The sequence below is a fragment of the Megalops cyprinoides genome, chromosome 22 (genome assembly GCF_013368585.1).
Source record: "Megalops cyprinoides isolate fMegCyp1 chromosome 22, fMegCyp1.pri, whole genome shotgun sequence".
NCBI lineage: Eukaryota > Metazoa > Chordata > Actinopteri > Elopiformes > Megalopidae > Megalops > Megalops cyprinoides.
In genome coordinates this window covers 4379135-4402613 of record NC_050604.1, presented here as the reverse complement: position 1 = coordinate 4402613, position 23479 = coordinate 4379135, and the positions used below count along the sequence as shown (strand labels likewise).

General features: G+C 38.7%; 1 protein-coding gene across 1 annotated transcript; it reads right to left on the bottom strand.

Annotated features, from left to right (window-relative positions):
• Positions 1 to 4529: 4529 nt before the first annotated feature.
• On the bottom strand, positions 4530 to 23188 carry LOC118769342 (guanylate-binding protein 2-like). The gene is made up of 7 exons (XM_036516374.1): positions 23153 to 23188; positions 21785 to 21862; positions 18600 to 18745; positions 16278 to 16471; positions 14589 to 14816; positions 14014 to 14294; positions 4530 to 4622 (listed from the first exon to the last, which is right to left on the bottom strand). The coding sequence occupies exons 1-7, from the start codon at positions 23186 to 23188 to the stop codon at positions 4530 to 4532; spliced, it is 1056 nt and encodes a 351-aa protein (XP_036372267.1).
• Positions 23189 to 23479: the final 291 nt, after the last annotated feature.

Genomic DNA, 23479 nt, shown 5'->3' with positions numbered 1-23479 from the left:
TTTATGTTGCACACATAAACAGAAAGAACAGCATTTTGGTTGTGTTCTTCTTACTTATTGGCACCAATGATTTTTTTTTTTCCAATGTGAAATGAATAGTGTCATTCATGCTAGTTAGCTGGGCATTTTACCTTTGATAAATAGGTCTATTTGTTATCACTCAACATAAAATTTGTTTTTGGAATTCCTATCAAACTGGGATTTGCCCCACCATGAAGAAGCATGTACCCAAATGTACCCCACAATGAAGGCAGAGGCTGTTCTGATATATCTGTATGAACTCCCATATCTTGGATACAGTGCTGTATTATAATAATGTGACATGTAACCTGAGCCATAGAGAGTTCTGAAGTGAAAGTCAAAAATCCCCTTTTGAAATTGCCCAGTGAAAAAACAAGAAATGTTCTGCCACTGTAATCCATGCCTGAGGAGGACTGGTCTAAATAAATGTGTTGTGATTTGGGGATAAAAAAAAATCATATATGAATAATACGACTTCCGTACAATGCTATTAAGATTAAAATGTCATTTTAAATAAAATTTTGATCCATTGTGTGCATTAGATTGTTATGTCCTGTTTTTTATTCATATAATCACGGTTATAAATAAATATTTGAAATGCTGTATACTGTCCTGCAATATCAAGAATGCATGGTTACATTTATTTGATTCATTCCTGAGGGACAAGGAATCAAACTTGTGACACAGGACAAATTTCATCACTAATCTTCCACTGAAAAGAAAACAGGTAGAGAGAAAATACATTGTAAATATTTAATTTGGTAAAGTATTGTTAATATTGTGATATGGTGTGGTGTGGATATATATCATCAATTTTTATTTTTGCCATAACAGTCCTGTGAAAATGTGCTGGTATTATACCAGAACATTTTACCAGCATTAAAAGCACATTTATTGTACCAGAACATTTTACCAGCATTAAAAGCATATTTTAGCTAAATGACCATTGGAGTACTACTGTGTGCTACATTTACAGCAGTCCACACTCCTTCAGAAATGCAAGGTCAAAAATAACAACCTCACTGCTATTATCATTTTTTCCAGCTTTATCAGGTCCACATATTAATCCATTATTGCCTTAAAATTATGTGTGATCACTGGAACCTTTTTGCACCCTCATAATTGGGACTTGGATGTTCAATTCATGAACATTTCTAGTCTAGAATGTGTCTTCTATACTGACATCTCAAAGTTCACACTGTGAAGAAAATCCCAGATTTAAAATAAAAACTTTTTTTTATTCATTAAGAGGATTCCCACATAAGAATTTTTGGAACTGTTTAACAGATTCATTGAAAGAAAAAAAAATTAACACATTATTTTTTCTTTACAAGTGTCCCCCTTCCTTTTTGTGTGCCTCTTTACCAAAATAATATTTTCACTGAAGAATAGTGGTGATTATTTAGTGATCATTATATCAATAGACTGATTGGTTTCGTTAACAGTTTCTCAATCCTACTCCTGGAGACCCCCTGTCCTGCATATCTATCTTTGCTCCAGACACACCTGATTGAAATGACTAACCTGCTCTTGATTAAATCAGGTGTGCTCAGCTAATCAAAAGTGCCACTGATGAGTTCAGCCAGGTAGGTAGAGCAGGGAAAGATGGAAACGTGCGGAGCAGAGGGGCCCCAGGACCAGGATTGGGAATCAGTGGTTTAGTAGAATCAGTATACACCGGGACAATGATGATGATTGTATTCTGTGTAGTTTTTAGGTTGATCAGAGTTACAACCTATGACCTACATTCCAAGTGATGCTGCTATTTTGAACTAATCATGCACACAGGCACATTGAAAGTGTATACGTGGCACAAGACCATCCCAACGTAGAGGCCTATGATTTCGAGCACTCATATAGCTGTAGTTCAGTATTAGGTCAGTCACTTCATATCAGATAGATCAATGCATATATCACAACCAAAATACCTCAGTTCTTTGAAGCTTCTTACATTAAAGGTTTTGTTCTCAGGTGATATAGGAATTTTCTACCTGGCTGAACTTTCTCCCACTCTGCCTCCCTTGTCTGGGTTTGTGACAAAGAGGAGTCGGGTCAGTGTGTGCTCCCCGATCAATCCAAGGGTACCTTTTGAAGTAATGTTTTTCCAATTAGGCGCCAGACTGTAGGCGATGCAAGGTCAGTTATAATTAAATATTCTGCACAGCTTATGTCATCAGTTTCCCACTATTTAGGATGCTATAAGATGTTCTTTGTGAGCAGAGTTGCCCCGCAGCTGAGACGGACCGGACCGTCAGAGGTTGATGAGTGTGTAAGGCGTAAGCCTCTAAGTGTGAAACTTAGTGCGTGTAACATCTGAAACTCTGTGAAGCCTTGCTGTACTGAAGATCATCAATAAACATCTTTTGCCTCTTCTGCAACAAAGGTCCAGACTGAAGTTCTTTGTGTAACAGCTTATTAGCTATCTTGCAAGTGCATCAATTTCACCGAAATCCAACATCACTATCACAGAGATAATACATTTCCCTCAGGTCAGATGAAGCAAGGACTAAAATAACAACCCATCTTTTTGTGCGATCACAAATTTGAATTTCAACATAAATCATTTTATTCATTTTGCTTTTCAGTAAAAAAAAATGGAATTCTTACTATTAGCCTCTTTACAAAAATAGTATTTTTACCGTCTCACATACCCCATTTCCCTCTGAGATCACACATGTAAGATAGACTGCTCTAGAATAATGGGTGGTGATATGTAAATTACATTGCAAAGAACAGTTATAAGAGTTTAGTTATTGAGTTATTAGTGTTTAAAAGCAAGACAAAAACATGACTGAGTAAATACCACAGCATACCAGCATCTTTTTATGACCAATGACACAACAAAGGAATACTAACATTGCAGCAAATTCATTTTGCATAACCCAACCATCAAATCTAAGCATTGATGTAAAGATAGCTGAAGGACATGTTGGTTTTGCTCACTATCTACAAATATTACATGTAAAAATCTGTCACTTTTAGCCATATTGCATCTGAATGTTACCTACTGATTTCCTGTAAGATGAGGCTTGTTTCTGTTAAATGGAATTTATCTTATATGGATTTGACTGCATTAGATGGTTTTGACCTGCAGGGGTCTGACTTAAAATAATGTTCATGTTGAGGACACTGCAAACATACAGTGACATGTGAACATGTTTCACAGAGTTTGTCACTATTTCACAAACCACAGACAGAACCATCCTGTCAGCCCAAGTACCCTGTGGTTACCCTGTATAAAAGTTGGCTTGTTGTTAACTCTGAGGTATGGCAATAAAACTGACATCAACAAAATAATTGATCTGTGCTATTGGAACATTCACTGCCAGGTTCCATCCTCTTGTGGGTCAAGCAGATCACATTTTTCATGCCAAAATGTTTCAGACACTGAGGTGCATTAAACCATCAGAGTGAACTGTGTGTAAATGAACAATCGACTGTTTTATTCAACTCCAGGTTTGTTTATGCTTGCATGGTCTGGGATGGACTTGTTAAGGATGTGGGAGACTTAAATGAGCAAGTCAGTTTAGTCACTATTTATGTCAGCTGGTTAAATGTCCTTGTCAGTGAGCTTCAACTTGCTACTGTTCCTCTTTTTTTTTTTTTTTACTCCATCATGTTTTTCAACACATCAATCACTAAATATTAACAATAGTGTTTAAGTCTGTCATTTAGTAAAGGTCCTGATCCAGAGTTGTTTGGTAGCAGCCTCCATGCTGTAATATTGAACATTAACTCTTTCTGACCTGTAAGCCACCACCAGGGTTTTATACCTAATACAGGCCAATGTGGTAGCCAAAGGGATGTTAGACAAAGTGACATATGTAAATATTTACTTTTCTGAATATGCTAGATATGCTGGAAAGGTCAGAGTACTGAGTACTCAGAATGGCAAACAGTAAGTTGCTTGGACAAACAAAGTTTGCACTTTTTCAGTGAATGGCATATTACCAGACAACACATGCAAAGGCAGTTGATGTTTATTTTCACATTGATAATCTGTATCAATGGTGTGTTCTAGAGCTGTGTTGACACCTCCATTTCTGTACAATGAACAAAGTGACATTAGTAATTTCAAAGAATTCTTTTATCAAAACTGAAAATATCACATTTTTAGCATGTTTTGTAGCATTGAACTATGAATATTTTTGTGAATGTCTTTTTTTTCCTTTGAACCATCCTTTATGAAGGGGAAAAAGAAGAGACACATTAGTACAAACATAGTAAACTATCTTATCCAAGGCAACAAAGAATATTTCCATAGATACAGTGAGACAGTGTGACCAATAAAGGAGAAAACAGAGAGAAAAATACAGACAAAAGGTTTGGCAAAAACAATTACACTAAATAGCTTAGGCCTGTGTGTTAAATTTTAACATAGTTTGAATACACTGAACAAAGGATACATACTTTTCACAAATTATTGATGTTTTGGATAATTTTTGCATGTGGATCATCTTTTAATGTCCCCTTTTCATTAGCAGTTATAACGATGCGCTTTGTCATACTCAGATAATTACACAGTTTTTCTTCTTTTTCACTGCCCGATTTAACACTTCCTTCTGCATCTCAGCCTGTCTCTCAAAAATTTGCTTTTGTTCCTAGAGAAAGAGAGGGAGAGACAACATCAGTGCAGAGGGAAAAATTTGTTTCGAGACACCTCTCTGTACCACACAGACATTCCAGCGCAGAGAAACAGCCATGATGGTGTGACCAACAGAGCAGGAAACAGGCACTGCATCTCAGTAAAGGATTAAGTTTATATGTAGTAAACAGAAGAACCAGATGGACATTCTTCTCAGAGCATTCCACCAGAGACCTGCCTGCAGATCCCCTTGTAACCCAATACAAATGGACACAAACCAGTAGAGAGGATGTTAAAACACTAAAACGAAATGATGGACAGTTTAAATCAGCACATTGCAACCAACTCTAAAGGAATCAATTTCATGACAAAGAGTTTAAATGACATAAACAATAAACAATGACAATAAAACAGCAAAAATGTGAAATAAAGTAAGCATATTTGAAATAAAATAAGCATGAACCAAAAATCCAAAATGAGAATCCTCTAGAAAAACCAGCAGGCAGTTTCCAACAGAAATCACATTGATCTCATTTACTATAAAAGAATGCAAAGAATCCAAAAGTTTGCTGAAAGAAAAAAAATATGATAGGCAAATACGGTAAATTAAACAAGCAAAAATTTTACTTTGAACTCGTGTATTTCTAAAAAACACACACACATTGATAAACTTTCCTGTGAACAAATGTGTACATTTTGATCACACTGAAAAAATGGATTGTAAACACATCTAGATTGGTGGTGAGGATGCTGTTGTTGGATGAATTTCCCTACCTTATACTTACAGTGAATAGGGTAGTCAGAAACTTTGCAAATCAAACCACTCTTACTTGTCTTTACTCAAGGTCCCATCAATATACCACCCCCACACCCATCCATGTCACCCTGTTATCTCGCTGCAGTCGGAGTGGGAGACATCCATCAATCAAGTCCATCCTGACAATGTTACTCAGCACTAAAATTAAATTGCTGCTGTATGCAGAATACCAAGTCCTCCTGCTTGCACAAAAGAGGGGCTGCTGTCACAGTACTGTCAGAAATGGGCACCTACAGCAAATCTAAATTGGCCAGAGTCATGGTATTCCATAATTATTGCTGTATTCTGGTGTAGAGCAATATCTGTAGGACCATATCTCCTGCAAATCCCCCAAAAGAATTCAGGTGTTTACCTCTGGGCTTGCAGGAGGTCAGGAGGGGGCAATAGTTATCTGGATACCTCAGGTACCATGCAACATCCACCAAACGTGACTATTAAGCAACTCAAGCGAGGGGGTAGCGGCAATCCAACCTTTGTCGCTAATCTCTGGTCAGCAGGTCACGCTAAGGGCAGCTGCATCCTGCACTCTGGACTCTGTCTGCTGCCAGGCAACCTACAGCACTGCCACACTCAGGACCCTGTTCATCTCTTGTCAAAAGTATGGAATATGGTCATTCTCATGTGCAACATAATCATGTTTGGTGTCATTTAAAAGCTAATTTCACACGTATGTCAATGATGTATGTAGCAGAGAGGTACGATGGGTTCATAATAAACATTGTGATAGGTGGCACAAAAGGGGACAGTGAGGAATGCACTTATCTTTGCTTTCCTAACACCCCTTCGTCCCCCCCGGTTACCGCAAGATTTGCAGTGTTTATAATTGCTGAATCATGACTACACTGTTGTTTCAGAGCTTATCATGTTTGGTCACAGCACCAAAGTCCAGGTATCACATTTGATGTTCGGGTATATAGGGGGGGAACTGGCATAGTTTGGGGAGACTCGTTAGCATGACCTCCTGCGCACTTTTGCGTATAGCCCATTCATTATTCTTTGCCTCTCCGTTGTACTCTGTTTTTTTCCATTGCATTGTCTACTGTTTATTAATTTGGATAACCATACATTGTAACAAATAAATTCATTCATCATAACTCGATGCTCATCGTCCGTCTTACTCGCTGCAGCTGATCACTGTACGGTAAGATAACCGCTAATTACGCGCTCATAATTTCATTATGCTATTAGTATACTCCATAGTCCCTCGCCTATACAACTAGTACCATTTTAGGTCAAGCGCAGGCCACAGGCATGTATGCATCTCTATGAGAGACTGCAACCCATATAGAGCAACACTACGCGAGACCAGAGGCTACAGTCCCTCGGTTGCATATATAAGCACTCTATCCTAGCGATTAGCAGAGAGGCATTTGAGTAGTCCGGTTACTAAAATAAAATATGTTAACAATTACAAAATTGGAGTCAGATATATCAAAACAGTTATATTTGATGAATTCTGTTCCCGAACCACCAAAGATAAGACGACACGCCATCCTTCACCACTTGGGCACTTCCCTCATTGGTGTGTTTGAGTGAGAGCTCTACAGGCAGCTCTACACTGGATAGAAAGTTCCAGGTCAAAGAAAACAAAAATAAAGCAAATCCACAGAAATTGGATCAGCCAAGTAATTCAAAGAATAAGTCTGACTGAGTTCTTCACTAACGTGTGGCATTTTAACAATTCATCTGAATAATATTCTTTTTCAGTTCACTTACTTTGCAGTGAATGAAAAATACATACCCATATTACTCATGTGTTTTCAAGACGACCTAACAATTTGATATTTTTAATTTCATTAATACACATGTTTGCAGTGAAATGTTTGAGACGAGATCATTCAGCTTTTAGCACTTCCCTGGCTGGGCCATGGTAGGAACATCCAAGCATCTGTTCACGCGGCCCTGGATAACCAACCAATCCTACTACCACCAGGAACAACAACAGCAACCACAAGAACATCGTGGACCAACAACATCATGCCCAGAAACGCAAGCAGACGTAAGCGCAGAGCTTTTCTAAGACCTGTACTCACAGTCATCTCTGCCAACGTTGAAGAGATTTCTACTGCAAAACAGAGCTGTAGAGCAATCTCCTGTGTGACACTGTGTGCCTTCAGGAGACACACAGAAGTTCCAACTACCACCCAACCATACCTGGTATGGTCCTGGTTACTCAACGCCCTCACCGACAATATGTCAGTGCCATATTTGTTAAAGCAGACTCAGTTATAGAAGCAACATCACTGTCTGAAGAAAATAACCTCAAGGTTCTTACAGTTGAGCTATGGCACTGTAGTAACTTCTGTCTATAAACCACCACCAGCAGACTTTAAGTTCCCCTACTCTGTTCCAAGTGTACACAACAAACCACAAATCATAACTGAAGACTTTAACAGCCATAACACCCAATGGGGGTACAAAGAAACCAACAAGGATGGTGAAGCTGTAGAGAAATGGATGGACATCCACCAACTCAGTCTCATTCATGACCCCAAGCTCCCATCTTTGTTTCACAGTACCCGTTGGAGACACGGTTACAACCCAGATCTTTCCGCTGTCACCAACACCATTGCTGGAGTGTGCAAAAAGTTTGTCGGATCCTATCCCTCAGAGTCAGCATCGCCTAATCAGCATTAAAGTTAATGCTGCAGTAACACCTACAATAGTGCCTTTTAGAAGGTGCTTCATCTACAAGAAAGCTAATTGAAATGGTTTCACACAAGAACTAGATCAGAAAGTTAGGAGAATTGTCCCAACTTCAAATAACCTATGATGAGTTCACTGATCTAGTAAAGAAGACCACTCAAAGACATATCCCACGAGGCTGTAGAGTTGAATACATCCTTGGACTTTCTAAAGAAAGTGCTAAACTCTATGACTATGTAGACATGTACCAGACCAATCCTTTCTCAGGGATGCAAGAAAACCTGGAATTCCTTGATTGAGTCAACAGACATGACACACAACAGCAAAAAAGCATGGTAAACCATCAGAAAGCTTCGTGATGACCCAAAAACAATCCCTCAGCACCCAAAGGTTCCTGCTAATCAAGTTGCCCACCAACTGCTTGTCAATGGTAGAAGTGGAAAGAGAAAGAACAAGATGAAGCTCAACCACAAAAAGTACAGCGATGACCCTGGTGTCACAAGACTTGTCACCATGGAAGAGCTGAACGCAGGCATCTCTTCACTTAAACCTGGCAAAGCTATCGTTTGGATGACATTGCAACTGAGCAGACCATGCACTTTGAGATCATGCACTTTGGCTAAGAACTGGCTTCTAAAACTGTACAACTACTGCTTGAGATCCCATGAGCTAACATCCAGAAGAAAGCTCATGTTCTCACTCTGCCAAAGCCAGGGAAAGATCCATCAGTTCCCAAGAACTATTTGCCCATCTCGCTACTGAGTCACACCTACAAGCTTCTTGAGCACCTCATTCTTAACAGAGTTGCTCCTGCCATTGATGAACACCTCATCCCCGAACAAGGTTTCCGTCCAGGCAAGTGAACAACTAGCTAAGTACTCAACCGCACACAGTCATCAAAGATGGCTATGAGGAAGGGAAGGTAACCAGAGCTGTGTTCATTGACTTGTTAGCTGCCTATGATACTGTCGACCACAGATGCCTTCTCTGTAAAATCTTAGAGATCACTAAGGACATCAAGCTGACGGAATTCACTAAAAGCATGCTAGCTAACAAGCGTTTTTTGATTAATCGGGTGGGAAGAAGAGTAGATGGTGTTGTGACTTATTTTAGTTAAAGACAGTTCATTAGTTTAAAATGGTTGATAAAGACGTGAAAATATTGAAAATATGATATTTACAGTATTTACAGATGTTTATACAAGAAATTTAATAGTTATTTGAACAGCATAAATAATGCTGACAGGTTAACAGGAAATGCATTTAGGGTTGATTTGCATTTATAGACACTTTCATTTTGAAGTTGAGAGGAAGTGACCTGTCCAGAGCTTTATGCTTTCTTGCGGTATTGATAATAGGTTTTCAAGGCTTGCAATGGCGAATGCACGAGTCTGCTTATTTGATTCATTTATTTTATGTACCATGTAGTCAGTCAGTAAATGTGTTTTGGAGAAGACACTTGTGTGGTCATTATTCGAAGTTTCCACTAGACAACAGAAGGAGAACACTCAAGAATGGTCTTCCACTGGGAAGTGTGCCAGCACCCCTCCTCTTCAACATCTACACTACCAACCAACCACACAGTGAGGAAACCAGACGGTTCATTCATGCAGACAACCTCGTGTAGGAGCTCAAGACACCGATTTCAGAGTTGTTGGAGAAAGACTCTCCAATGCTCTCAATGAGCTTACACTAGGGCTGTGCGATATGACGATATATATCGTGTGACGATAGAAAAACGTCTGTTTCATATTATGCTGTATCGTTTATTTTGTTGTATCACAAATCACACACATTTTACGGCAATATTTTTCGTCATTTAGACGACGCTTTGCGTTCTTCCACTCTGCACGGATGCAGGCAAGAAATTAGTATGAAGGCAACACAAACATGGAGGAGAGTAAATGTGACACAGAACTATAGTTGAAAAGTGTTTTCTGTTTACCTTTTTATATTTTATACATTAATATTTTATATTTTGTTACTTGCTTAACCCTTTCGCATGTAACTTATTTTTATGCTATGTAGTGCGTGCATTTTATTTGTCGAGAATATAATTCAAAATGTAATCAGAAATAGCCCTTTCCATGTGGTCATTTTATATAAACTATTTATTCATTGAATTTACAGAAAATGTGCTATATCGTGATATGTATCGTTATCGGGATATGAAATGACCTATATCGGGATATGAGATTTTAGACATATCGCACAACCCAAGCTGACACCGTACTATGAAGAAAACCACCTTTGTGATAATCTATGCAAGACATAGATGTGTGCGTTCCACCTCAGAAATCGTGAAGCGAAGTGCAAGCTTGAAGCTACATAGTCAGGAACAACCCCTGAGAACTGCACTGTCAACCTGCTTGAAGCCTCACCAGAAAGTACCAGAGTTCTAAAGTGGGAGGAAAGACTACAGCACCTCTCACCAGCAGACAAAATGTTCTTGAGTATACAAGAAGGTCTGCCACCAGGCTCTCATTTACATTGGACAAAGTGGACATGCCTCAACAGATTAAGATGTTCAAAAGTGTGCCTAAATAAATGGGGATACCAGGATCTCACTTGTAAATGTGGTGCAGAACCACAAACCATGGAGCACAGGGTCCAATGCACGGCACAGGGTCTTGCAGAATACAATGATGTTGCTGCAGAATGTGTTCAAGTTTGGTTGAATCACATCTAGCTTTGTACGAGGACTTGCCAAGAAGAAGAAAACTTCCCTGGCAAAGCATTAATTCCCCAAACACTCCAATGAGACTCATTTGATGCTTAATGCCATATGTTAAAGTTTGAGTTATTGTCAAAGTTAGCATAGTTAGCATGTTCTATTAGTGGTTGACAAAGTCAGCGTGCTCTATTAGCAGTGTGTATTTCAGTGTGGTTGATCAGAGAAGAGCATGCAGGGAGCCATTTAGGTAATTATACAGTCAGCTGTTAGGTAGGATAAGTGGGTAGCATAGGTGGTGAGAGCAAGTATGGTGGTTCAGGGACACCAGATCTACCTGTTGAGCCTTCCCAAGGTGTCCTGGGCCAAACTTCATGAAACAACAAATGATATAACTCTAAGGATATACAGGCATCTACACACAATTGTTTTTCTTGTTGCATAATGGTGCATGTTACCCTGTAGATGTTACAGTGGCAGTGAGCCTGGTTTTCTTAGCTGAGCGCTTATTCTGTTTTAAGGCACTTTGTGTTGTAACATTAACTGTACAGTTCAGATGTTGAAAATTTATTTTGATAGGTAAGTGAGATATTCTGAATAAAACACAATATTTCTTACTTATAGAATTCAGAATATTCATTTACATTTTCTTTAAAAAAAATCAAAAATCAAAAGACAAATCACAAATCTGGGTAAATTTAAAATCATAGTCAATGTTTGCAAATAGGTATTAATGGCTTGTGTGAGCTCTTTCGCAGTGAAGAGAAGACTTACCTCACACTTTTCTTTTTCCTTAATTGCATCCTGCTTGGCCAATTCTGCTTCACGCTTCAGTTGCTCCTGGATACGTTTCTCCTCTGTTCATAGAAAATATATTTTATTATATATAGTATTACCTCAGAAATATAATCATGATTATTAATTCTTAATCTTAACTGAGAAAATAATTTATGAATGGGTTTCATTATCAGTCATATGTAATTTTTTATGCTATTACCTCCTTTTATACAACCTTATTTGGGAATTTCCAATTTTTCTGTGTATACCAGGTTCATCTCAGCATGGCAACCTCTGCACTTGCACAGCAGTGCTGAGGCAAGACAAATGCCATCCTCTGATATGCACTCAAACAGCCAACAGCTACTTTTCACTCTACAAGTCACACAGCATACTACAGTGGACTGGATGCTCATCAGAGGATAAGTGCTACTGCACTGGCTCTCCAGAGCAACTCACAGGTGCCTGATCAGTCACAGGATGAATGAGAGTGGTGAGACAAGCATGCCCTGACTGACCAACCCACCAAAATCCCAGTGGAAAAAGCTATTTTTTTCACAGCTGTGGGCTCCTCGTCATTTTTGACAAATGACACAGCGGGTTTCAAACCTGGGCCACAGGGCTGCGTTCAAAGCAAACACCTTGTTGATTCAGCCACTGTGATTGTTTATTTGCTGTAAATCAACCTGATCCATATAAGATTAAATGTCATGCTTTACAATGAGCAAAGACGCCATATAGATATTCTTCATGGATCATGAATTACCATTTCAATTAAAGATATTTTTCAGTAAAAAGATATACTTGATATTAAATGAGAAAGTATTGGGATTACACAAAACAGTAGATACTCATCTCAGATGAGACATTAATCAAGAACGATTTCTTTTGAATGGGATGGCCTATGCATTTTTAAAACATAAATTTATGTGTTGACAATCTCTCACCTTTCAAACATCGTTCTTTTTCTTCCAATTCCTGCTCTGCATTTTTAATGACTCCCCCCTGCACGTTTTTCTCCTCCAAGAACTTCTGCAACTCTTCTTCAGCCTGGAAGTAAAGTTCACTGATAACAATCCAAGCATGGGTGAGAGGGAAAAGATGTCATGTATGTGGGACAGCAGTGTGGCATAGGGGTAAGGAGCAGGGCTCATAACCCAAAAAAAGGTTGTTGGTTCAATTGTGTTGTATTGTACCTCACTTGTGTTGTATTGTACCTCACTTTGTGTTGTATTGTAGCTCACTTGTAAGTCGCTTTGGATAAAAGCAATTGCCAAATGAATAAATGTCAATTCCTTGCTGGGGCACTGCTATTGTACCCTTGGGCAAGGACTTAACCCACAATTACCTCAGTAAATATTCAGCTAAAATAAATGGATAAAATTATAACCTATGTCAGCAGCTCTGGATTACAGCATATTCTAAATGACACTAATGTAATATAATGTGGCTCATGTATATAGACGCATGCTTAATTCTTAGATACTGCAGTGTCTGGTTCATGGAAAAGATTTGTCTTTTCAAAACATATATGTAAATTCCATGCAAAAACTGAGACTGGGATTCATGAAATTTTCCATTTATCATTCAGCTAAAGTTTTGCAAAGTAGGAAGTAATTGAAACAGAACACATTGCTGGATATCAATCAAAAAGTAACATTGTTTGATATTTGTCTTAAATAGATGGTGAGGTTTGGGTGTGCCATTGCTACTTTGCCATTGTAAAAGGCTGTATCTAACAGTTGGCTACAGAACATTAATTTTGAATTGAAGGAAAATATTGTTAAATTATTCTGGATAAGGACATTTGTTCAACAATATTTTTATTTCAAGCTCTCATCTGAAACAAAAGGAACAAAAACATTCAGTACCTTCACTAAGTTATCCACAACACAGTCAAATTAATGTACTGATGTGTTATATCAGAACTGAATATTACCTTCATGCCTTTATGAGGTGTAGCTTTATATTCCTGAGCAGTTTTGTCCAATTTGCATTGAAAATCAGCATGACCGTTTGGTCTCATGTATGAATTCAGGTCAACACATTGCCACAGCTGTCGGAGAAGATCTCTGCAGAAATCCTCAGAAATTTTCTGTTTTCTCTCACGAATCCCAGTATATGTTTCCTTGATATGTTCCTATGGGACACACAGGCACAACACTGGAATAATAGATACTTTGTCCCTACGCCACTTTTGCATCATGCCTTTGGTCACTGGCGATGCATTGCTTGCAATCTGCTCAACTCCCTCAATTTGATATTGGGGATACTGTGCATGAAGCACTGTAATTGGAGCAGCCCTGAACTAACAGATCCATAATTACATCCATAACCTAAACATAAACCTGTATGTATATTACACAGGTAATTTTGACAGATAACAAATATTGACATGTTAAACATGCAGACTAATGAAGTTACTATATCTTGACCAAAGTCTTAATATGGATTCTTCATTCATCATAAAAGGTTTACATGCCAACTGAAAGACTACCTTGAGTTTATTCTGGTAGTGCTGGTCATTGTCCATGAAGCAATGACCTATAAATAGCTGCAGTGCCTCCTTCTTGCATTCCTTATGCACGTTGGAGAGCTCCTCCTGTGTCTCAATGGACAGCTTCACTCGCTCTTCCATCAACTGCCAGTAAAGGGCGTGTGACTTCTCAACTGCAGCAGAGTTCTCGATCTGCGCCAGTGCCTCCACCGCATTCTCCAGGCATGGAACCTGCCCACTCCGAATGGCATCCACATATATTTTTGCAAGGTTTCCGAACACTATTAAAACAAATTTATAAAGAAAGAAACCCGCAATATATTACCATTACAAATAATAATGCAAGGAAATTTCTGAGAAGCTAGCAGGCCTCCACATACAGTATTTGATGATTTTCAATCTTTCACTTCAGCAATTTGCACCAGTCTATTTGTACCTTGTCCATTAGTGGGTATATACCTTCTCTTTATGTAATGGTGTTGGTTCAAAGGCCAGTTAACATGACAGTTTCTATGGAATCTTTGCAAAAACTGTAAAACATCAACAACTCCTCTATGTGGCATTGTGGAACTTACTGCTCCCAGTGACTTTGGTCTCTCCTTTAATGGTTTTCACATAGGAGTGCTCGATAATGTAATTGCAGAATTCAGATGTTTGCTTAACAAACTCAGGGTGCAAGTCTTCATCGCTCAGTTCCTCTATTATCTTCAGTTTCTCCTTAGAGGCAGGGACGTCAAACACGAAGCACTTCTGACTGGGGAAATACTTCTGGATGCACTTTCTCGAGTTGTTGCTGTCAGATACTTATGAAATATTACATTGAGAGTGAAAACAAGATTGCAGGATGCAAAGGGTACTTGATATGTAACATTTGATTTTCTCAGATACATGGTCAGACCTTTGTTATGCTTTAAACATGGAGTTTGTATCATGTTTTTGTGAGTTAATTTTGTGAATGCTTGCATAGCACAAGTTAACGGTATTTTATGATGTTGATGGTTCTTTCTGCATTGATTCCTTATCTGTATCTAGCTAATAAATAGCTAACTAGGGCAATTATTCAATAGATAAGGCAGTTTTGTCAACTGTACACAAGGCCTATCTTACCAAATTACTGGACGGGTAATACAGCCATTTTCACAGACTTCTGTTATGTAGTTCCCCTAACCCTGTCATCATCACCACTATTACATGTAGTACTGCGTCCTCAAACAGACCTTGCTCTCAGCTGAGAACTGTCTCATTGTGGAACTGTACACATCCTGTCCCCGTACTGTCACTGTACTTACTGTATGCACTTTTGTAAGTCGCTTTGGATAAAAGCGTCTGCTAAATAAATAAATGTAAATGTAAATGTAGTACATCATTTAAAACAGGCATTGAAGAACACCTAAAATTCCAATCATTGACCTATTTTTAGATGTCTTGCAAAAGATTTTGTAGTCATAACAGCCACTCAGTATAAGGATTTATGCTACCTGGTGTAGTTTCAAATGAATTTCCAGAGAATTTTTCTGTCAATCCCTATGCAATAAACCAAACCAATATGAACCGACCCTGTCCATGAAAATGAAAATTCAGTTTACCACTTCCTTTCTGTGTCAGCTGTTCACTGCATCCCCCCTCCATCCCAGTTGTCCTGGCTTTTTTCCCTGTTTATGATGTCCAAAAGGAGGGTCAACTACCTTAGCCTTATGGCCAGATGTGATCCCATCACTTTACTCCATACCAAAGATCAGTGCCTCCAATTGTAATAAATTGAAATTGGTGGTGGAAGCTTAGGCTGATCGATTAAGAAATTTGTTTCATTCTACTGAAGTTTGGAAATCTTATGTTAGTATAATTAACAGGGTAAATTGTGCTTTTTAATCATCTTTCTTTACACCATTTTGTGTCCTGAGTGAGTCATTGCATTCAAAAAGTTGGAAAAAAGGAAAACATTGACTAAGATTATAAAAATAGCCAAATTCCTTCTCCCCTTATGTGTAACATCACTGAGAACTGAGAACTCAATGGCATTTAAGATTACATTGATCAGAATGCAAACTAAGGTGGCCATGTAAAGGGCCCATGTCATAATTTTAAAAGAGGATCAACAGGAAGTATGAAATTCTGATGAAAGTGGATCTGCATTACAAAACTCATTCAATGTCACTGGTAGAATGTTGCAGTAAAGTGAAATGTCAGCCATTGCCATGCCAGGAAATTTCTTCATCTCTTTCAGTGCCCCTTTTTTGTACAGCAGTTTCAAATTCTTCACTTACCCACAATATTCTTCAGTGCATTCTCCAGGTACTCATCAGCAGTGATTGTTTTTCCATCTAATTCAAGCTGCAGCATGAAGTCTCTCACAACCCACACAAAGTGGGGGAAGATGCGTATGAACTCAACAGAAGCCGCAGTCTCACCGTTGTCACTTGACTTCACCTTGATGTGCTTAGCTAACTCATGTACATAGCTATTTTACAGATTCATTAAGGAGGAGGAACAGAACAGATTGCAGGAATCAATTCGAACAAATTAAGTTTACATATAAATTACAGTGTAAAAGAATATTTGTTTACTAAGGTCTGAGGCACTAAAACATATTTACATATCATGAGCTAGTATGCACTTAAAAGGCTAGACAACTATATATTGCAATTTTCCATGTTATAATCTTTTGCTATTTGAGCTTTTTCTAAAACTTGTTTTTCCAAATATTTATATGACCACAAGAATCTTGTATACTGAATAATAAAGATACCTTATACTACTATGCTGAGTCTCAGCCTTTTTACACTGGGTACCTTCAGACATCTCATAGTTTAGTATGTTGTATTTTTTTCTGCTTAAAACATTTAAAAATGTTATAGTTCAACATTAACAGTATTACATGGAGCAGATTCAGGTCATGATACATTTTATTCCATGAACCGTGAGGGGCATAGTTAAGCACACCTTTAAGTAATCTTTTCAATAAAATCCAAAAACGAATCTACACCACCCTTCTGGTTTTTGGAAGTTCAGTTGAAGTATATGAAACTATACAGAGGCATCCAATGTCTTGGGGGATAAAAAAGATGTAACATGCAGACCTAAAGATTAAGGTCAGAGAGCTATCCCAATATAGCAGCCAAATAAGCATTGACCTCCACAAGTTGACAGATGGCTACATAGGAACTCACAAAACCTTAATCTACCACTTTCCTCTGTATTGCCTACCATTAGGAAATTTAAGGCTAATTTAAGGCTTGATGAAAGCATGTAATATGGTTAGGGTTGGAAATGTTTTGTGCATGTCATTCTCCACCAGAGGTTACTGTAGGCATTTAATTATCAGTGTAATTTAAGTAATTATTATTCCAGCAACCATTTGCTTTCACACAATAGGACTCACTACTAGGCGTGCCTGAAAGTCTAAAATCAGAGCAGATATTCTGACCAGTCTGCAGCATGGACCAGCAGGTTACAGAAATTGTGCTGGAACATGGAGAAGGGTGACTGTCAGATTACAACATCCTTGTGCCATTATATGTCAGAGCCTGATAAATTCAATAAGTTAAACTGTCAGGGCTCAGGCAAGGACTCAAGCGCGGACACAAGAGCTTCAGGTTCCAAGAGCGTTAATAAAGACGTCAGGCGAAGTAGCAAAACCAGAATAGGCAGTGTTCTTAACAGGCAGGCAGTCCAAGGGCAAAGCAAGGTCAAAACAGGAACAGGCAGGGTCAGTAACCAGGCAGGCAGAAAAATCAGGCAAACAGAGCAAGATAGCAAGCAGAATCAAGGTCAAGGTACAGGCAAAAACATGGCAGGAACAAAACAGGCGATAAACAGTGCAACAATCTGGCAAACAAGACAGAGACAAGCAGGGTAGATATAGGGCTGGACTGATGAGGTGATGGGAAGCAGGTGCGCAGACAGGCAGGTGGAGATGATCACAGTAATCAGGTGGGTGGAGACAGGGCGGAGAGCGGGGCAGGGCTGGAACACAAGGAAAAACAAAAGCACATGGGCACAATGACAGATGGGGAGAACAGAAACACAACAGCTAGGGGGCCGGAGTACTGACATAAACATTTCAATAGCAAGGGACATTTGTTAAGTTTAAGATATATAACACCACAAATGATGTCATACTTGACTTCATAGACTTTCCAAATTAGCATCGCTCTATTAATAATGTATTAATGTTCAAAACAAATTTTGTAAGCTAAAGAGCTAAAATAAGTGGTTAGTTTGTGTTTTAGTTAATGGATGTATTATTATTGTATAATTATTGAAACTTAAAATTGCATTATACAGCATGTCAATTCAGCAGAATTCAGAACAATTTCAGTCATTTGCAATATGTTATCAACTGTGTCAGACTATTTTCAGCTAGCTCCCTGGCAAGCTAACTAGGCAACTGATAAGTCAACCAGGAAAGGTAGTAAACTCATTGAAATGTTTCCCCTGATGAATTTCTTTAAATATGCATATTGACGGAACATTTTTTCTAGCTTTATATTTTAGACATTTCAAAAATGAGTTAGTTATTTGATTATCAGTAGCAGTAGCTATGTTATATGAATATCCTGACTCACTGAAATATAGGAACAGCATACGAGATCTCAGCCCTGACTGGAGGAATGGAAGGATACTGAAGGCTCATCACAGCTTCATGGTTGATGGTGCCCATGCTGTTGTAGACCAAGGTGCTGCTCAGGAGGACGGCCAGTGCAAAGATCCAGGTGTCATTCCTCTTATCTCCCTTAAAAGACAATTCAAAAACAATGTATGAAAAAACAGCTTAAAATGTCCAGCTAAGCCCCAATAACAAGCCTTAATTGGCATACAGGTATCTTATAGCTGCTTACCCCTCCTGCAGTCTTCTGTACTCTTCTGACCCTTCCTTTTAGTTTTTACTCACATGCAAACAAAGCAAGAAGTTTATTTAAGGTAAACATACTAAATTATCTGTGCATAGTAAAAATAAAGTGGTTAAAGTCAAAAACTAACATATATATTATAATATATATTATATATGTTATAAATTATATATGTAATATGTAAATTATATATGTTATAAAACTAACTGGCAATGCTTAGAATCTACATATGGGATCTACACTTAGTCAAAAATTTTCCACCACACCAGTTAGATAGTTGGGGTGGGATCAGGGTGGGGTGGACCTCTTGGTAGAGGGACAAACACCAGAAAAAGTATGTCTTGCCAGCTTTGAAAGCATTTCCTAAAATATCTGTGACCACTATGATTAAGTCACGGTGGACATTACAGTAAAGACCTGTAATGTAACTCCAAGGTGGACCCTGTGTCTGGACAGTGTTGAACAATCCAAAGCACCTAAAATTTGCTGTGAATGGATGCTGAGAAAAATGCAAGGGTTTCATATGTGTGTGTATGTATAAGTGTATTCACATGAATGTCCTAGGATTTCAGCAGTGTGTGAGTGTAACGGGTGGTCTCTTGCGTTGTGTTTTAATGTGATGTTACGTGGGTCGGCGAGCGAGCGAGTTTCGAACTGAGGTTCTTACTGCTCGCTGCCAACCCCTTAAAGCCAGCGTTGTTGCCAGTTGAGCTAAAGGCAAATTGCCGTTAGCCTGTTGGCGACAACGCTATTTAACCAGGTCTCAGGGGGAGTGACGTAGCTGCTGCAACCACTCGGCTACCTGCTACCCACTACCTAAGGCTTTACGCAGGACTCACACGAGCTAATCACTTCAGCTCTGCTACATGAGCATTTCATGTGAATTTGTAAGGGTTTCATGTGTGCCAGGTAAAGTCTGAATTGCATTACATGGTGCCTCATATGCTTATCAATACATTCATAAAAAGTTGATTGTTTCAAACAAATAATTCAAGCATACATCCAAAAATCATAATTCACAAATTTGGTATGCATGTACAGATTCTCAGATTTCCTGTTGCTTTTTCTGTGTTAATTATTTTAATACCATATAACTAATGTAAGCAAAATGTTGTTTATACAATGGAATATTGTGAAATGTGTTACTCCTGAAAACAGCACATGATTTATAACCAATGACAGTGAGTTAAAAATCTCTATTGATCAGAGTTCTGGTCAATTCTACATCAATTCATTAATTCCAAGAATCCAGAACTCTTCTTCTCCCTTTCCATGCACATGCACCTGTCTCTGTTAGCCTCTCGGGAGCCTCCTTACCTTCACACTGGGTTCCTGCATGGTGCCTTCTCCTGCTTCCATGAAGCTTCGTGGTATCCTTGCTCAGCTTGATGGCATTTATTTGGAAAATGTGGTCACTGGCTTCTCTAGGTGAGACCTCAGGTTTGGAAAAAAGTAACCCCAGCTTTCTAATGCTGATTTATAAAGAAAGAAAAAAGGTTGACGGATATTGATAAAAGCTATACATCAAGCATTCAACCATACCACACATCAACCAATCCATATATCACGATATCAAATAGTATGCTACTTAATGAGAACATCAGGCATTAGCTGTGAATAGTCAGCAGATTATAATGTGATATACCTGTACAATGTAATAACAGGCTAAGTGATTAAACCAAGTCACTGGTGATGAGAAGGACAAAACAAAAACGTTCTCACCAAAGCCGGTGCTCTTCTCTGTGAGAAACTACATAACTTACAAGAGTGACTACCTTACAAGAGCGGCAGTGTAGCATAGTGGTTAAGGAGCAGGATTCGTAACCGAAAGGTTGCTGGTTCAATCCCCGCTGGGACACTGCTGCTGTACCCTTGGGCAAGGTACTTAACCCACAATTGCCTCAGTAAATATCCAGCTGTATAAATGGATAATATTGTAAAGAACTGTAATCTATGTAAGTCGCTTTGGATAAAAGCGTCTGATAAATGTAAATGTGAATGTACCTTACAAGAGAGAAACCAAGACAGAGAGAGGAGATGGGAACTAACCTGTGTAGTTATGAACAAACACATCTTTATTTGGCAGGTTCTCTGCAATGACATAAAAGGCTGTACCTGCAGAACTCATTATGCATATCACAAGTGCAACATGAACACAATTACAGAGTGGTAATCAACATAGAAACCTACCAGAATACAAATATACAGCAATTACTTGCATTTATAGATAGAGTTAGGTCCAGAATTAATGTCCCCCCCCCTCCCCCCAATAAAAATGAAGAAAACAGGCTGCAGATAATAAAAATACAAATAATATTCTATATGTTATGTTCAAACATGGTAATACTATATACTTTTATTTCAATACATTTATTCTCATGTTTCATTATTTTTTATTGATAGGTGTCAAAATTATTGTAAATAAATCGCACAAAGGAAGCCCTTACAGAGCACAAGAAATAATATCAAGCATTCAGAGTTCACGTAACGCCATTGATATTATGACTGAAAGAGAACGCTATGGTCAGATGAGAACTTTTTGGCCATGCACACCATCGGCATGTTCAGCGGAACAAGACCTCATAGCTACTATCAAATATGGAGGTGGATCATTGATGTCTAGTGGTCCAGGGGCACTAGTTAAGCTCAATGGCATAATTAATTCCACCAAGTACCAGATGTCACCATGTGTGCACTTGGTGTGATTTTAACATGAGAGCTCTGTTTCCCTTTTTTCTGAAAGGGTGTGCCTCTTTACCTAAAAGGGCATATTCCACAGGCAGCAATAACATAACACAATTAATGTACTGTAATAGTTTAACAAATTGATATGGTGTAATGGTTCGGTTGTAATGGTTTAAACATAAAGGTTTGGTTGTAATGGTTTGGCTGCAATGGCTTAACACACTCGCTAGCTTTACCTGCAAGTTCACCTGCAGTTTACTGAGAGTTTCATTCTCATTCGGACAAACAGGCCAGGACATCTTCACTGAGCTACCCTGTAACCAGACACCACAGAGCACATTCATACAGAGGATAGGAGCTCAACTCATATCTGTCTACTGAGACCATATATGGACTTCTGAACTGATAAAGGAGCAATGGTCTTTCTTCAAATCTACCTTCCTGTGCTTTCAAAGGACATGTGTTATCGGTATGTGAATTTTACTGTGTAAAAGGTAATTGGTGAAGACAGAGTATCCATTTGGCAGCACTAACATACTGCACAAACATTACCTTGCTGCTTTCTGTCAAAATAAAGCTCTCAGGTAAAAGAATGCTCTTTCCCTGTACCTCTGTATGGTGGTAGCCTTGAGGTCCCCTTTCTGTCATCCATGATGTGTTGTTTTGGGAGAGTGCTGTATCCTGGGTCATTAAGATCAAGTCATGGAACTCTTTTGAATCTTCCCCAGTCACTTTGTTCATCCAGATGTTTACAATCATTCAAAAAAATGATCACAATGTGCAACTAATACTGTACGTGTACAAGTATTTTTCAAGTAAAAGGAATCAGCTGATATTTGAATTTTTGTAAATCTTGACAAAAACACCACCATACAAAAGGATAAGTAAGCCTGTATTCTCTATATTGTAAGTTAGTAAAGACTACTTGAACAAATGCACAGTATGTATTTGTAGATGCACAAATACATGGTGGCCATTCAGATTTTTTGTTAGTTTTCTGATATCTCCAACTGACTTATTTAGTATCAGATGTACACACTTTGGAAACATTTGGAATTTAGCCATTAATGTTCTCTTTGGCCTGAAATTGGCTACAGAGTTACTATTGGGAGCAGATGTTGCTACTGGAGGAGAGGAGGAAAATCAAGAAGAAAGTGCAAGAAGTTGTGTGATCTTATGAGTCAGTTCTACAAACACTACAAACATACACACATGCAAACGTGTGTGTGTGTGTGTGTGTCTGTGTGTGTGTATTCATATGTACACTATATGGACAAAAGTATTCGGACGCCTGACCATTACACCAACAGGGACTGTAATGGCATTGCATTCAAATACATATACTTTAATATGGAGTTGGTCCCCCTTTTGCAGCTATAACAGATTCAAATCTTCTTGGAAGGCTTTCCACAAGATTTTGGAGTGTTTCTCTGGGAATCTGTGCTCATTCATTCTGTAGAGCATTTATGAGGTCAGGCACTGATATTGGATGAGAAGGCCTGGCTCGCAATCTCCATTCCAGTTCATCCCAAAGGTGCTCGATGGGGTTGAGGTCAGGGCTCTGTGCGGGCCAGTCAAGTTCTTCCACACCAAACTAATCAAACCTTGTCTTTATAGTCCGTGCACTGGGGCACAGTCATGTTGGAATAGAAAAGGGCCTTCCCCAAACTGTTGCCACAAAGTTGGAAGCATAGCATTGTCCAAAATGTCTTGGTATGCTGAAGCATTAAGATTGCCCTTCACTGGAGATAAGCCCAAACCCTGAAAAACAGGTGTGGCCAAATACTTTTGTCCATATAGTGTATGTGTGCGTGGCATTTGCTAAATTTACATGGTCAAAATGGAAATGGTCAAAAATCCCTCTGTCAGTGCTCCCGACCTCTAGCTGTTGTATTTTTGTTTTCCCCATCTCTTATCACGGTCGATGTGCT

Coding starts and splice junctions, on each gene's coding strand:
- LOC118769342 (XM_036516374.1), bottom strand. CDS start 23,188: ATGACTGTGCCCCAGTGCACGGACTATAAAGACAAG. Junction 18,746..21,784: donor AACTGCAGGTGAACTTGCAG/GTAAAGCTAGCG, acceptor TTGTCTTTTAAG/GGAGATAAGAGGAATGACAC. Junction 16,472..18,599: donor CCAGTCAGGGCTGAGATCTC/GTATGCTGTTCC, acceptor TCTGTAAAATAG/CTATGTACATGAGTTAGCTA.